General features: G+C 34.8%; 1 protein-coding gene across 15 annotated transcripts in view; it reads right to left on the reverse strand.

Annotated features, from left to right (window-relative positions):
• FGF12 (fibroblast growth factor 12) overlaps positions 1 to 15,911 on the reverse strand; it is a 600,565-nt gene that overhangs the window by 151,793 nt on the left and 432,861 nt on the right. For all 15 annotated transcript variants that reach the window (XM_079922232.1, XM_079922228.1, XM_079922237.1 and 12 more), the window contains one exon: positions 14,152 to 14,255. In XM_079922232.1, the coding sequence (XP_079778358.1) occupies positions 14,152 to 14,255 (104 nt within the window). The remainder of the gene's footprint in view (positions 1 to 14,151; positions 14,256 to 15,911) is intronic.

Genomic DNA, 15,911 nt, shown 5'->3' on the forward strand with positions numbered 1-15,911 from the left:
TCTCCACACCCTCTCCAACATTGATTGTTTGTAGATTTTTTGATGATGGCCATTCTGACTCGTGTGAGGTGATACCTCGTTGTAGTTTTAATTTGCATTTCTCTAATGATTAGTGATGTTGAGCACCCTTTCATGTGTTTGTTGGCAATCTGTGTATCTTCTTTGGAGAAATGTCTATTTAGGTCTTCTGCCCATTTTTGGATTGGGTTGTTTGTTTTTTGGATATTGAGTTGCATGAGCTGCTTGTATATTCCAAGATGCAATTTTAAGGTACAAAATATTCAAGATTTCCTCACGAAACATTTTTAAATTGAGCCAAAGAGGGAATATATATATATATATTCTGTGATTTAAACATATACCTCCAAAAGTATCACCACATGAACAGGCAGGTATAAATTTTTAGAGCCCTGACAGTAATAATTTAAAGGTCCAAGCTCAGTAAGTAAATTAAAATGTCACAGCAAATATTAATCTTATTATAAAAACTCTTCTCTCATAGCTAGTATTTTGTGGTCAAAATCAATGGTGTTTACAGTTGTAGGACACATCTTCACAATGAAAACAAATTCTACTCTGCTCGTCCTCCTTTTTCCACTTTTTGCACCAGAGTATTAAAGTTCTGTCACGCCCCTCCAGCTGTGAGGAAATTCATACCTTTGTGTTACTTTAAACAAACAAAAAATACAATTCAATTAATGTGTATGGAATCCATTAGGGGAAAATGATCTTATTTACTTTTTAATCTCCATTAAATCATGATTAAATTGATATTTTAAATAGAATTAACTTTTTAATAATAGCACTATTGAGATATAATTCACATACCATACAGTTTACCCATTCAAAGTGTATAATTCAATGGTTTTTAGTATATTGACAGAGCTGTACAACCATCATCACAATCAACTGTAGTTTTTTCATTACCCCAAAAAGCAAACTCCCACCCTTTAGTAGCAGTCTGTTCCCATTTATCACAGCATAATCATTAATCAACTTCCTGTCTCTATAGAGTTGTCTATTCTGGACATATAAATGGAATTATACCATATGTTGTCTTTTGTGACTGGTTTCTTTCATTTAACATACTGTTGCCACGATTCATACATGTTGTAGCATGCCTCAGCACTCTCTTTTATTGCTAAATAATATTATATTGAATAAATGTGCCACACCTTATCCATTCGTTAGTTGATGGACATTTGGGTTATTTCCACTTTTGGCTATTTTAAATAATGCTGCTATGAATATTAATATAGAAAAGTTTTTGTGTGGACCTACGTTTTCATTTCTCTTGGGTATATACCTAGTAGTGAAATTGCTGGGTCATATGGTAACTCTATCTTTAACCTTTTGCAGAACTGGTAGACTATTTTCCAAAGTGGCTATGGCATTTTAGATTCCCGTTAGCAGTATATAAGGGTTCCAACTTCTCCATATCCTCACCTGTACTTGTTATTATCTTTTTTAATAAAGCCATCTTAGTGGGTGTGAAGTGGTGAGTCCTTGTGGTTTTTGATTTGCATTTCCTTGATGGCTAATGGTGTTGAACATCTTTTCATGTGGCTCTTAACTATTTGTATATCTCCTTTGGAAATATGTCTATTCAAATCCTTTGTACACTTTTGTCTTTTCATTTTTAGTTCTATGAGTTATTTATATATTCTAGATACACATTCCTTACCAGATAAATGACTTGCTAACTTTTCTCCCCTTCTCTGGGTTGTCTTTTTCACTTTCTTGATTGTGTTCTTGGAAGCACAAATGTTTTAATTAAGATGAAATTTTTTTGTGTGTTGCTTGTGCTTTTGGTTTCATATCTCTAAAACTACTGTTTAACCTAAGGTCATGAAGATTTAGCCTTATGCTTTCTTCTAAGTGTTTTATAGTTTTAGCTCTTACAGTTAAGTTTATGATCCATTTTAAGTTACTTTTTGTACGTGATGTGGACTTTTTAAAACATAAATATTTTTGGCAACATGCTACTAATCAGATTTCAAGGTTTTAAGATAATGCCAATAAAGTCTTTTCATTGAAATTACTGAGAAAGTTCCTGGAAATCCCTTAGGAATATTAATAATAAAGAAAGAATTCAATAAACAGCATACAAATTTTTAAAAAACATACAACTTATTCCTGGGTTCAATGTAAAAAGAGTCAAAATACAAGGATAGCACAAATAACAGAAAGAAATTCATGATGAGAATTAATGTAAATTTAAAAATTAAAAAAATATGCCAAGACATAAATGTATTATGTTTCTATAACCCTGCTTCCTTCCTTTATAACCCTTAACAATTTCATTCTTTTATTATGGTATGAAAGTGCAGTGTTTATTCTTTTCCTCTCTCATGCCTGGAGCACCCAAAATGGTACTCAGCACACAATATGTAAAAATATTTTAAATCAAATAGACGAGCAAATTAAAATGAACAGATATTAGAATTAGCACTTCAGGTGCAAGAATTATGATAGAATGTGTGAGAAACAATAAGATTTATAAACATTTTACTCCTATGAATGTTTTGCACTTATTTCTGCCTCTGCTAGTACACTTCCTCTGGTTTGGTCTTTCGCTTCATCCTTTAGGTTTTAGCATGAATATCATCTCCTTAAAGAAAGTTTCATGGCAATCCTATCTAAATTAGTTTTCTCTATTATTCTCTATTACTGAAATATATTTTTTCTTTTATAAAAACCAATCCTATATAGTAAATTTCCATATTTATTTATGTGTCGTCTTGTTCTCCCACTACAATGGAAATGTTTTTCATTTCATTTTCAGTGCCTAAGACAATGTGAGCCACACTATCTACACTAAATAAATAGGTAAATTATTGGTTAAATGGGAGCATGGAAAAGTTGCTGGAGTTTCAGGAATATCTGTATTGAAACCACAGGCAAGCATACCCTTACAAGTCAATATGCTATAACCCACTCCATAGTGACTTTCAGTTCCCTCACAACTTCTCACAGCTTCCTACAGAGAGAACTTTTACCCATCCAGTGAAATAGAAGAATGGAAGTTGAAGTAGCAGTGCTTATTCACCTTTGCCCTAGCTATAGAGAGAAATTTCAGAGGAAATATCCAGCGATCCATCATGAAAAGTCAACAAGCAGAAAGCTTCTGTCACCAAATCCCAGGGAAATTCTAATCTATTTGGACCTGAATAAAATTACAGGTAAGATCTCTTCCCGTTAGTCTCTAGAGTTCAATATTTAGCTTCCTAGTAGAGATTCATAAATTTTTCAACCAATATTTATAGTAATTCAAAAGATTTTACATTACCTAATGAAGAAACTACACATGCATATCTATTCTTCAATCTGTTCAGTTGCTCTCTGTCTCTTTGACTCTCTTGTGCTAAAGTTTTACATTATCTACATTTATATTCTCAGCCTGGAGAAGTGGGGCAGTTGCCAAGTGTCTACCCAATATCCATTTTCCCAATCATATTAACAGAACCCTGGTTTTGATGAATATGGCAATATATGTAGCTCAAATTTAAAAAAAAAAAAATTGAGACATTTCCCCACACTCCGTCCACCTAGGGGTGACCATGTGACACAGTTCTATGGTCATCACTGGACATCACTACGGACATTGCTGAAACTTCTGGGAAAGTGTTCTTTCCTGATAAAGGCACCATCTCTTTCTCTGTGCCCCTTTTTTACTTCCCAGAATGTATACACGTTAGCTGGGGAGGCAGGAGCCATCTTGTACCACGAGGAAAAGGCCAAATAAATGTAAAAACCTTGGTCTTTTAGCCAAGGGTTGTTTAGCCAGTCAATGAACCAATACCAGTAACTATCTATCTCCAGACTTCTGGTTATGTGAGAAAACTTAAACCTTTGATCCCTTTAAATCATTGTTATGGGTGTCTTTTTACTCACAGCCAAACTCAATCACTGGGTGATACAGGAAAGTGAACTTAAGAAATTTATCATGAAGATTTGGTCTTGGGGAGTAAATCAGAACAGGTAATTTTCAAATTATTCAGTAAGATTTTGTGCATATATTGACCCTCAGATCACCCACTGAGTCATATGTAGAATCATGTGTAACATGACTGTATAATTATTGCCCAAACCCTAATCCAGGACACTTCTGAGGGTCAAACAGGTGGTGTCAATAATTACACTAAGACATCAGGCATAAACTGGAACTCTTCTGGATGGACCATGACATATAGGTACCCCACGGGAGACTGACGTTTTCAGTGGACTCAAAATAAATGTCTTTCTTTCCATTTGGAGATAGCTGAAATATATGTCACTTTTGACATATACATTTCTATGTAGCTAAACCATTTCCCCAATTTAACTACTAGATTTTAAAATTCTGTGGTGCAGAAACAAACTTTAGGTACACCATAAATGCAGGAGGCTGTCGGCTTGAAATCTCAAAATGCAGCACTTTGCAATCTGTCCTTCCCTGACAATTGTTCTAATTTGGCCACCTATCACAATGTTTTGTTTTGTTTTTTCATATTCTTTTCCTCAGTGATATCTATTCAAAGCGTGAACTTATCTGCAGACTTGGTCATAAAAATGAATTGCTTCTGTTTCTCTGTTTCACTGCATCTCTATTTCATTCAAATCTCACCTGAAAACCTACTGATTTTCCCTCTGCATTTAGCACTCATAATTTCTTCTCTTTTCCCCTCCCTAAAGTCTATGAAAGTCATGGCTTACACACTTATTTTATGCAATATACTTCCCTCCAAGGGAGTTATATAAAGAGATATTTTGAAGAAGTCCCCAAAAGTTGAAAAACTGGCTCATGCTGGGGGGGCAAGAGGAAAGAAAAGTTGATTCTTATCTTTCGATGATTTGTTTGTTACAAACCCAAGAAACATTTACATATGAAAATGACTAATTCTTATGTTGGTTTTGGAGGGGAACAGGCAAGGGAAGGTAGAACGAATCAGAACAGATAATCTCTTTTGGGAATCAGGCTGGCCCAGAGAGCAATAGTAAAGTCGTAACTCTTCAGAAGGAGGCCACTGGGAAATTATTCACCAGAAAAGACATAGAGAACACGGAACAAATGGAGCTTTAGCTTTCTCGGAAAGTCTTAACACTCTGAAAATTGGTTCACTTTATCAGTTAAGCAGGTTAAAAACAAATACAGCCCAAACTGGTTCATACAGAAGGGTAATTATGGGCTCCTAAGACTGAAAATTCAGAGGGAGGGCTGGCTTCACGTATGTCTTCGTGTACAATGTCAAAGGATGTGAACAAGAACTGACTTCTCCATCTTTCCACCTAGAGACTTTCTGTCCTCTGAGTGTTGGAATCATTCTAAGATATGATTTCTCCTTGTGTTTTTAAGATGGCTGTAGTCCTTGATCCTCTCAGCTCTAAATTCAGTTTTAAAAAAAAAAAAGGCAACTCTCCTTCAACAGATAAAGTCAAGTCTTGGGCCTGAAACTAATTGGCTCTAGTTAAATGGGAGATGCTCTGCAACCAACCTCCCATGGCCAGGATGGCTAAAGATAGTGGGTTAGGCAAACCAGGGATCACCACTGAAAATTCAGGTAGAATTATCCTATGTGAACTTCATGAACTGATGGTAAGAAACTGATTTAGGATACATTGAGCATCTTATTTAATGTATCTACTACTATTACTAATACTACTACTATACTATTTTACTATTACTACTACTACTACTACATATGGCTGACATTGAGCATTGACTATGTACTAGGCACAGTACTAGGGTTTTACACGCATTGTCTCATTTAATTCTTGCTATAATCCTATGAAGCTGGTATTTTCATAATTATCTCCAATTTATATATAAGGAAACTGAGTCTAGAAGGTTAACAAATTTCCCCAATGACACAAGGAAGTAAGTTACAGAGCTGTGATTCAAACCCAGTTTTATTTCTAAAGCTTTCATTCTTAAATACTGCTTAATACTGCCTGATTCACTAATGACCTAAGAAATACAATTGAGAAATTTTGGATATATGACTACATGTTGGCCTAATGTGCCTCATGGCAAGGTAGAAATAAAAAATATAAAATGTAGTATCATTTTCAAATGATTCAACCAAAGGTCCTCATTAGTGCTGCTCTTAGAGCTTAATCCTATTTTTACTTTTCAATGAAAAATGCTACTGGAAACACATATGCTAATTCTTTTTTCAGTATATTTTATTTTATTTATTTTTTATATAGCAGGTTCTTATTAATTTTTACAATTAAGGCTAGCCCAGGAGCTAAAGTATTAATGTTTTCCAGAAGTTATAATTTCTTGGAATAAAACCAACACCACTTACTACTGAAAACATAAGGTAAAAATGGATGCTTACCATCATTTAGTCCTTACTGAACGTATAACTAATGACCTGTTGATTCTTTCTAAAGAAAGGCAACCTAATTTCAACAACAGCAACAAAAATTCACTTCACATATTTGCAAGCAACAGAGCCAGATTCTTGGGCTAACAGGATTCCACATATATATTTTCTAGTTGATTAAAAACAACCCAGTTCAGCTAATAAATATATATACATGAGGGCAAAAAAAAAAAAAAAAGTAGGCAAAATAAGCAATTATTTTCTAGGTGCTATAGCCAAAAATCAACCTAAGATGAAAAAGAAATGTTATAAAATTCAAGAAAACCACAATTATATGGAAGGAAAAATTATGCAAATGACCCTAACTGAATATTTAACAATCTACTTGCTGAACAAGCCTCTAATTTGGCTTTTGACTTCCCTCTATTCAGGCACCAGTAACTTCAAAACTCTGTGATTCATCTGGCATTAATGGCTAAGGTGTTTCTCTCTTCCTCCCTCCCTCCCTCTTGCTCTCCTTCAATATTAGAGACTTTTCAGAGATACCATTACCCAAGAAATATTTCTGCATATGCCTCAAATTTTGGAACATTCCATGAGGAAGTCAGTTGATGGAGAAACTCAAATTCCAGAGTGGGTAACTATTTTGTACCTCTATTCTAGATACGTGTGTTTTAAAAAACTGCCATTTCTTTTCATTATGGAACAGAACTCTTCCAGTGAGAAATGAATTGTAATGACCAAGCGGCTTCCCAAGAAGATATCCTTGCCAATTTTTGCTTTTTTTTCTTTTATAAGCAATATTTAGTACAGAAAGGAAAACACGACATCAGCTCTTAAAATTACAATACAACATTAGCTTCACCACAGAGAAGTATGCACAATAAGATTCCTTTAGCAAATATTCCATGTTTCCATAGAATAGTCATAGCCTCTTCAAAGTTGAGTCAGTTAACAGAACTGGAAAGTGTATAAAGTTACAATCAGGAAAATTATTACAACAACCATTAAGACCAGATGGCCAATGAATTATTGTCAAAATTAAACTGCATGAAATGCATCCATCAACTGATCAACAAAATTTTAACAGCTATCTTTACATAGGAATTGCAGTTTTCAGTGTTATGGTATATATTAACCTACATTAGATATGATTACTAACTTTAAGGAACTTGCATCTAATTATATAGATAGGGCATGAAAACAAATAATTCCAACAAAAGAAAGAAAGGAAATATACAGATAAATGTCCTACCAAAGTGCAAAATGTGGAAGTTATTTTTGGCTGCAGAAAATGAGAAAATTTGTATTTCATCCTCTGTGATGAGAAATTTTGGACATCTATGATAGTGGGGAAGAAAAGAAATTAGAGGAGAAAATAAAAAATATCCTATTGTCATTTTGTGGGTATAAAGCAGTCTTCTTCCAATAACTTTCAATATTGGCCTTCTCTTTTCTTCTTCCTCAGAGACCCTTTCTATGTTTCTCAATAACTCTTTTTTTTTGCGGTATGCGGGCCTCTCACTGTGGTGGCCTCTCCTGTTGCGGAGCACAGGCTCCGGACGCGCAGGCTCAGCGGCCATGGCTCACGGGCCCAGCCGCTCCGCAACATGTGGGATCTTCCCGGACCAGGGCACGCACCCGTGTCCCCTGCATCAGCAGGCAGACTCTCAACCACTGCGCCACCAGGGAAGCCCTCTCAGTAACTCTTGACTCAGTTTTTCAATATAAAGTCAGTATATTATTGCAATCTCGACATTGTCTGCTCTCACTGAAGCATCAGATTTAGTCATGGAATTCTAAAGCCATGTCAAAGAATTATGCTTTTGATATTATGTTGTAACAGTATGGAGTGACACATCCTTAACTGCAGCAGCAAATAGGATAAGAAATGTTGACTCTACAAGTGAACATTGAAATAGATAAACAACAGGACCTACTGTATAGCACAGGGAACTATATTCAATATCTTATAATAGCCTACAAGAATCTGAAAAGACTATATATACATATATATATATTTATGTATAACGGAATCACTTTGCTGTACACCTGAAACTAATACAACATTGTAAGTCAACAATACATCAATCAAAGAAACTTTTTTTTAATGAAGATTGAACTGGAATTTCCTTTTCTTGACCTACCTCATCTATACTGGTATTTGCTTATATCATACACAAAATTTAATTCAAAAGGGATTAAAACCTGAAATGTAAGACCTAAAACCATAAAAGCCCTAGAAGAAAATAAAGAAAAGTTTCATGACATTGAATTTGGCAATGTAAGGTGTAAATGACATAACCAGGATCAAAGCAAGTTAATCATCCCTATAGAATGGAAATACAAAGCACTGAGCAAGTGGCAGCTGCAGGCCTACTGGGCTTCATGTCCTGAAGCGGGTGGTGTGACCCCAAGTTCCACTCTGGTCAGGTCAATGGGAATAAAAGCCCTCTGTGTAAAATAAAGGACCAGAGCCAGGCTACCTGCTCACACGAGAGACTGGTATAATTTTCCTGCTCCAACTCTTAAAAGGCTGAAATAAAAAATGCTGCTACTTGCTCATCATCACTAATCATCAGAGAAATGCAAATCAACACCACAATGAGATCAAATTCACCTCTCACCTATCAGAATAGCTATCATCAAAAAGTCAATAAATAACAAATGTTGCTGAGGATGTGGTGAAAAGGGAACACTCATGCACTACTGGTGGGACTGTAAATTGGTACAGCCACTATAAAAAAAACAGTATGGAGGTTCCTTAAAAAATGAAAGATAGAACATGTGATCCAGCAATTTCACTTCTTGGTATTTACCTAAAGGAAACAAAAACACTGATTCAAAAAGATATATGCACTCCAATGTTCACTGAAGCATTATTTATAATAGCCAAGATATGGAAACAACCTAAGTGTCCATCAACAGATGAATGTATAAAAAAGATGTGGTATATATATACAATGGAACATTTAAAAGAAAAAAATCTTTCAATTTCCAACAACATAGTTGGGTCTAGACAGTATTACACTAAGTGAAATAAGTCTGGCAGAGAAAGACAAATACTATTGTGTTGACCCAAAAGTTCATCTGGGTTTTTCCATAAGATGCTATGGAAAAACCGAATGAACTTTTGGGCCAACCCAATATATGATCTCACTTATTTGTGGAATATAAAAAAACAAAACAATCAAAACAAAATGAAAACCGATTCATAGATACAGAGAAGAAACCGGTGGTTGCCAGATGGGAGGGGGGGTGTAGGGTTGGGCAAAGTAGGTGAAGGGGATTAAGAGGTACAAACTTTTAATTATAAAATAATAAGACACAGAGATGTAATATGTAGCATAAGGACTATGATCAATAATATTGTAATAACTGTATGGAGACAAATTGTTACTAGACTTACCATGGTGGTTATTCCTAATGTATGTGAATTTCAAATCACCATGTAGATTGCATGAAACTAATATAATATTGTATATCAACTGTATTTTTTAAAATGCTGCTAGTATTTTAAGCAAGATGCAATGATAGACACAGACTCACAATGAGAGAAACAAGACCAAGCCATACCCTTGCCCAGGCCCCCTTTCCTAACCCCAGTGTTACCCTAGGATGCAGCCTTGAAATCACTCTTAAAATCTTATTCTAAACTAGGACCACTGGAAGTTGGATAGCAGCAACCAAAAATTTGCTAGAAATTGAGGGCAGACTTCAAAAGAAGAAGATCATGAAGAAAGAAAGAGAGAAATGGGCCTACAGACCAAAATTCCAAACACATGCAGAACAAATTCTAAAGTCTAATATAATCTCAGTCTAATTCTAAAAATGACAGCCAACAAAATCAACGATTGAAACATGAATTCATTACAAAAGAAACTAACTTTATGGAAAAGTATAACAAGTATTATAAGAAAGCTCAGAGAGATAAATGAGTTAATAACTTTCTGTAAAAAGAGCCAGATAGTAAAAACAGGAAGAAATCAATCAAGATCAGGTAGATATGGAATGGAAACCATTAAACATCCAAAAATTTAAAGCATAGTGACTGAAATCACTAAACAGATGGCATCATTTCTAGAGCAGATAAATTTGCAAGTTTCTAGTGAAAGTGATTTAAATATTATCAGCACAAGAGACTGGCAAGTATAACAGAGAAATAAAATGTAAATGGGAAGAGTTAAAACTTTCCAGAATTAGAGAAGTCTGATTCTTTGGATTGAAAGTGCATTCTGAATTTCTAACAAGATAACTTAATTAGATTTACAACTAGACATTATAGTGAATTTGCAGAACATAAAGTATAAAGAGAAAAAGTCCTTAAAATTTTCCATATAGATAACCTACAAAGGAGAGAATATTAAACTGACAGCAAACTTCTCACAGTCCACAGTACATGCCAGAAGCCAATAGAATATAATTGTCAAAGTGCTGGGGGAAATATAGGTCTACTAAGAACTGTATAACTATCTGAACTGTAATTCAAGAGTGAAAGTGAAAGGAAGGCATTTTCACGGATACCAGAATGAAGGGAATTCACCACCTACAGATGCACACACTGAAAACAGTGGAAGATTTTGTTTAGAAGAAAAGTAAACTCAGAGGGACCGAATTTGATAAACACAAAAACAAAACCTGTGTGCACAGAAATTATTTTAAAGATTGATAAATGTAACTTTTAGTATAGAATAATAACTAATTGTGCATATTAATTTTAAAGTGTAAATAATCCAATTGGTGAGAAGGGTGGTGGTATTTACTGAGCAAGAAAACATACTAAGGTCTATCAGCTGTTTGGAAAAAGGACAGAAATAAATAATATGTTTTATTATTTAGCAAATTATATACATATGTATGTCTGTTAAAAAAGTCTAAATCATTAAAACACTAGAATTATAACCTACGTTTATGAACTAGCAGAAGAATAAAGATAGACTAGGAAAATGTTTCAGTAATGTGAGAAAATAAAGAAGAAGAAAATAGAAGCAAAATAAAAAGCAAACTACAAGGGTAAAAAAAAACAAATCTAGATGCATCAACAATCTCATTAAATGCTTATGGATTAAACTCACCTATTAAAATATTTTCAGAATGGATCTGGAAACTTTAGCTCTATGCTACCTAACAGTCACTCGGTCTTTACTACTGTCTCTTTTGTCTCCTGGTAAATGGGGTGGGGTGAGGGGGAATCAGAAGTAACTGGGGAATTAATTCCTAGCCTAAATATGAATACAGACAAGGTGAATGCCACTAGATAAATGATACCATTTGAGAATTTCTCTTGGATTCTATGTTAGCTTCTTTAGGACCTCTAGGGTTTTGCCTTCAGACACACACCACCAGTCCCCCTGCGCCCGCCATAATTCCAGGTATGGGCCTTATTGGTGTGCTCAGCTACACTGTTTAACATCAAGTAGGAAACTGCTTTTCAAATAACTTCAAGCCTTAACATATACCAAAAGCACATCACGAAAGCCTGTAACATCCTGTTTTTAACTCCCCGCAAGGTTCCTGGCCACACTGGTGCTCTCTTGCTGAGACATGCCACACAGACAAGCAGCAAAACCAGTGTGATGAAGCCTTGATACCCAATTCTCTTTCAGGTCTGTCTCTCCTGATATTGGCCCCCTTTCGTCCTATAACAAAATCTTCAGGCCTATGCCCCTGCTTAAAATTAAAAACCAGAATTTCATACTGTTAGTCCTATCCAGAAAGAGAGTGATTTTGAAAGTAGGGAACCTGATGCTCAATGTCAGTGAGGCCCAGCTTATAATTAAGAAGAATTGTTCCAGTAGCCTCACAGTACCATACAGGGAAAAGGGTTGCAATTCTTAGTATGAGGCAAATTTGATTTAAGTGAAGAGGAAAGCTGAAAACAGGTAACTCAACAGGCCATTATTGGTTTTACTAAGGTGTTAGATCCTTTACAAAGAAGTACCTACAGTAAAATTCTCTAGTCAAGAATTTCTTAAAACCTCTCCTATGGGCTCCCTGTATCTTAAGCCTAGTTCTGAGCAAGAAAAAAAGAAAAAATGTATCTCTAAAAATGCTGCCACATATGAAGTTCAGTTATGTCATGCTGAATACCCAGGCTCCTCTCCCAGGAACTTTGGGATTGCACCCAACAACGGGGACCCCTCCCTGCCTGCACCCCCTTAACACACACACACACACACACACACACACACACACACACAAAACACACACGGGCTCCTATACAGCTGCCACCTGCTACAATACTGTTGTCAGATAATCTGTGTTTTTCTTCTTCCCAGACCTTTGGAAATGAACTCTGGTTCAGAAATCTGAACTCTGTTTTTGTAGAATTACAACCAGAATTATTACCTTTTAAATAAATATAAAAATGAATAACAACCTTCTAAATATAAATATAGTCTACCTTTAGTCTACCTTCTTAAATCAATACTATCCTAAGATCACCTAAATATTTTAGTTTGTATTGCATTCAAAACTTTTTTTAAAAAAGTTTAACCAACTGGAATTATTCAAAACAATAACTGTCCTTTTCTTATTTTAATTCTCACATTAAAAATATAGATTCACAATAACTGGACATTAAGAAATGTTAGAATTATGACACATTAAAAATGAAAGCCCATTGTTTTGACCATTTGACCAAAATGTATCTATCTTTAAGTATTATTTTGAGTAGACCATTGAAAAAATGTGTATGTACACATCTGATATATAAATGCATATTCAGATGTGAATATGTTCAAGAGTAAAATGGCATCTTTAAGAATTCTAATATGAATGACAGCGGTACTACTAGTAAGCAAGCATAGGGTACCAGAGATTCATTTAATTGATTGTGGAAAAAGTTTAATAAAAGCTATTCAATAATTAATTGAGAATCTAGTGGGCATCAGTGAACTTCCTGAATAACCTTGTCTTATTTAGTGAGATCAAAGAAAGCAAGGGTGGAAATCTGTAACCATGATTTTCAAGAATATTTCGTCATGAGCTACAAATAGGCAATTCCCTTAGAACAGAGCAGGAATTATATACATACAGAAGATTCAGTGCAGCTGCATTCTCTCAATGCATAAATTATTATCTTGAGAGTGGGACCATTAACTACTTTAAAATATGTCAGGGCTCATAATGTAGCCACTGATGCCACCTAATTTTGTTAGTTTTAGATTCAAAAGAGATGTTAGACAACATGAGATCCAACACCCTCATTTTAAAAGTTTGGAAATTAAGTCAAAGAGAGGAGGCCACTTTCTCACAGGAATATTGTAGTTGAAATGCAAATAAAACTCAAATATCCCAGCCCCTAATCCAAAGCTCATTCCATCAATTCACATGTCTTTAAAGTGACCAGTTATCCCAGGAATCTGACAAATTAGGTACTACACAGTTCTATTAAATACAAACAAAAACACAGTCTATTCTGAAAGGTTTTTTCTCCACAACAAGCCAGAGAAGACTCCCAGACAAATTCAAGAATTTAGCTTCCTAAACCATCCTCTGTGCTTGAAGGAGAGGTAACAGGAGAAAGGAAAAAATGTTTTACCTCTTGAATTAAACAGAAAGGTACAATTCAAAAGATTATCCTCTAGAAGTGAGACAGAAAAAGAGAATTTGTATCACATGGAGGGTTACTAGCTCCTTCTCAACAGAGCGTGATCTTTAACATTGTAAATTATAAAATCTTCATAATAATCCTGATATACTGGGTCAGAAAATATACATTGACTTCAACTTGTAATTTTCTTCCCTAAAATAATGGTTACTTCATTACTCTCCATGCCAGTTTATGTGCGCACACACACACACACATACACACACGCACACACAACAAGGTACTTACTGAGCTGTAGAGATAGCCTTCACCATTCATGGCCACATAGAGGCTGGCCTTCACCCCTTGGATGGCCACCACACGCAGGCCCACAGGGATTAGATTGAAGAGGGCTAGAGGGGAAAAAAGGAAGAGAGAGGAAAGGATCAGTGAACTTTTGAATAAATCATCTTGCTTCTTAAAATGATTCTTTTTGAAGATTAAAACCTATGAATTGAAATTAGGAGAGAGAGAGGAGTTCTAAGAGTGAGGAGAACTGGCTTCTTGTCTCTTCACCATGACTAATTACTATGTGACTTCAGGTAAATCACATAAACTCATCTGCAATAAAGGGATTAGATTATAAGGACTCCAAGGGCCCCACATGGATCTGAGAGTTCAGGATCTCTGCTCTGTGAAATGAACATATACTCAAACAGTATAAGATGATTTTTTCTAACAAACAAATAATTTGAACCAAAAAATTCTCAACAGAAGAAAACATATTTGGAATCATAAGTAATAATAAAATATGATCTTCATAACATATGCCAGAGCTTCTTTTCCTTGTGGTCCTGAACACTGTCTTAAACACACAAGATGAACACAAAAACACTGGCTCATCCCTTCACTATGCTAGTGACAGGAGAACATTTCTCTTCATATTTCATGTAACATATTTCATTTTTACATGTAAATATAGACAGATAAATAGAGGTATCAATGGTTGCTAGATAGCTTAAGCTCTAACAGACAGATTTTGTATCTTGGGAAATATATATATATATATATGCATAATTATGCACAAACCATTAAAAATCAACTTCATAAATTTAATTCAATATCCTAAGATAAAATGAAAACATGCTTGTAGTCTTTAAATATTTGGGTTGTCCATTACTGAAAATATTCCACAGTCTACTTGTCTACTTGGAGAAAGTACTCAAACACCAGAAAGAAGATAAATAAGAAGATAATCCATTTTTCTGTCAAAAATGTATTTCTATGAATTATATATTCCTATATAGCACTATTTTAGTTAACATTAATATTACAAAATGAGCATAAGCATAAAACATTGTCCCCATCCCGAATTTATATTACATAAAGGAGGAAAGCAATCATATAACTAGGCTGTATAGATGGCAACGTGAATATGAACTAAACATTTATGACTGCGTGCATAAGAGAATAGCCTTGCAGTTCACTTTAACATCCTGACTTAGTTAGAAGTTCTTATCTATCTTTTCTACTGATAAAATTCCCATCGTTTTGGTCATCTTCTCAGTTTTGAATATAAGATATATATATATAAATTAACCCAGGGATTACCATTAATCAGGAATGCTATTTTTCTGGGCTTCTCTCAACGTGGGATAGTAAGCTAAACACACCCACACAGTATTTGGCTTTTAGTCACATGTTCAACTGGTAGTTGTAAAGGATCAAGCCTAAGACCACAAGTTTAGTACAGCAGGATTCAATTCCTAGATATTTGACACCAGACCCGTCTCTTTGCCTCTTTGAACCTTTTCCCTCATCTGTCATGAAAGTTGAGACTAGATCTTAGCAGACACTTAAGAATTAATAGCTGCCTTAAGTTGAATCTGTACTAGTTTTTGTTCCTCCAATATTCTTACCACTGTCAGAGAGAGCTAAGACATATGGAATAATCTGATACAGTGTATAATGTATATCTATAATTAAATGTAATATATGCATTCTATATATAGTCTCTATGTTACAGAAGTTCAAGGAAGTGGAAGAACTGTGTTCTGAAGTGTTCAAGA

The sequence above is a fragment of the Stenella coeruleoalba genome, assembly GCF_951394435.1.
Source record: "Stenella coeruleoalba genome assembly, chromosome: 5".
NCBI classification, from domain to species: Eukaryota; Metazoa; Chordata; class Mammalia; order Artiodactyla; family Delphinidae; genus Stenella; species Stenella coeruleoalba.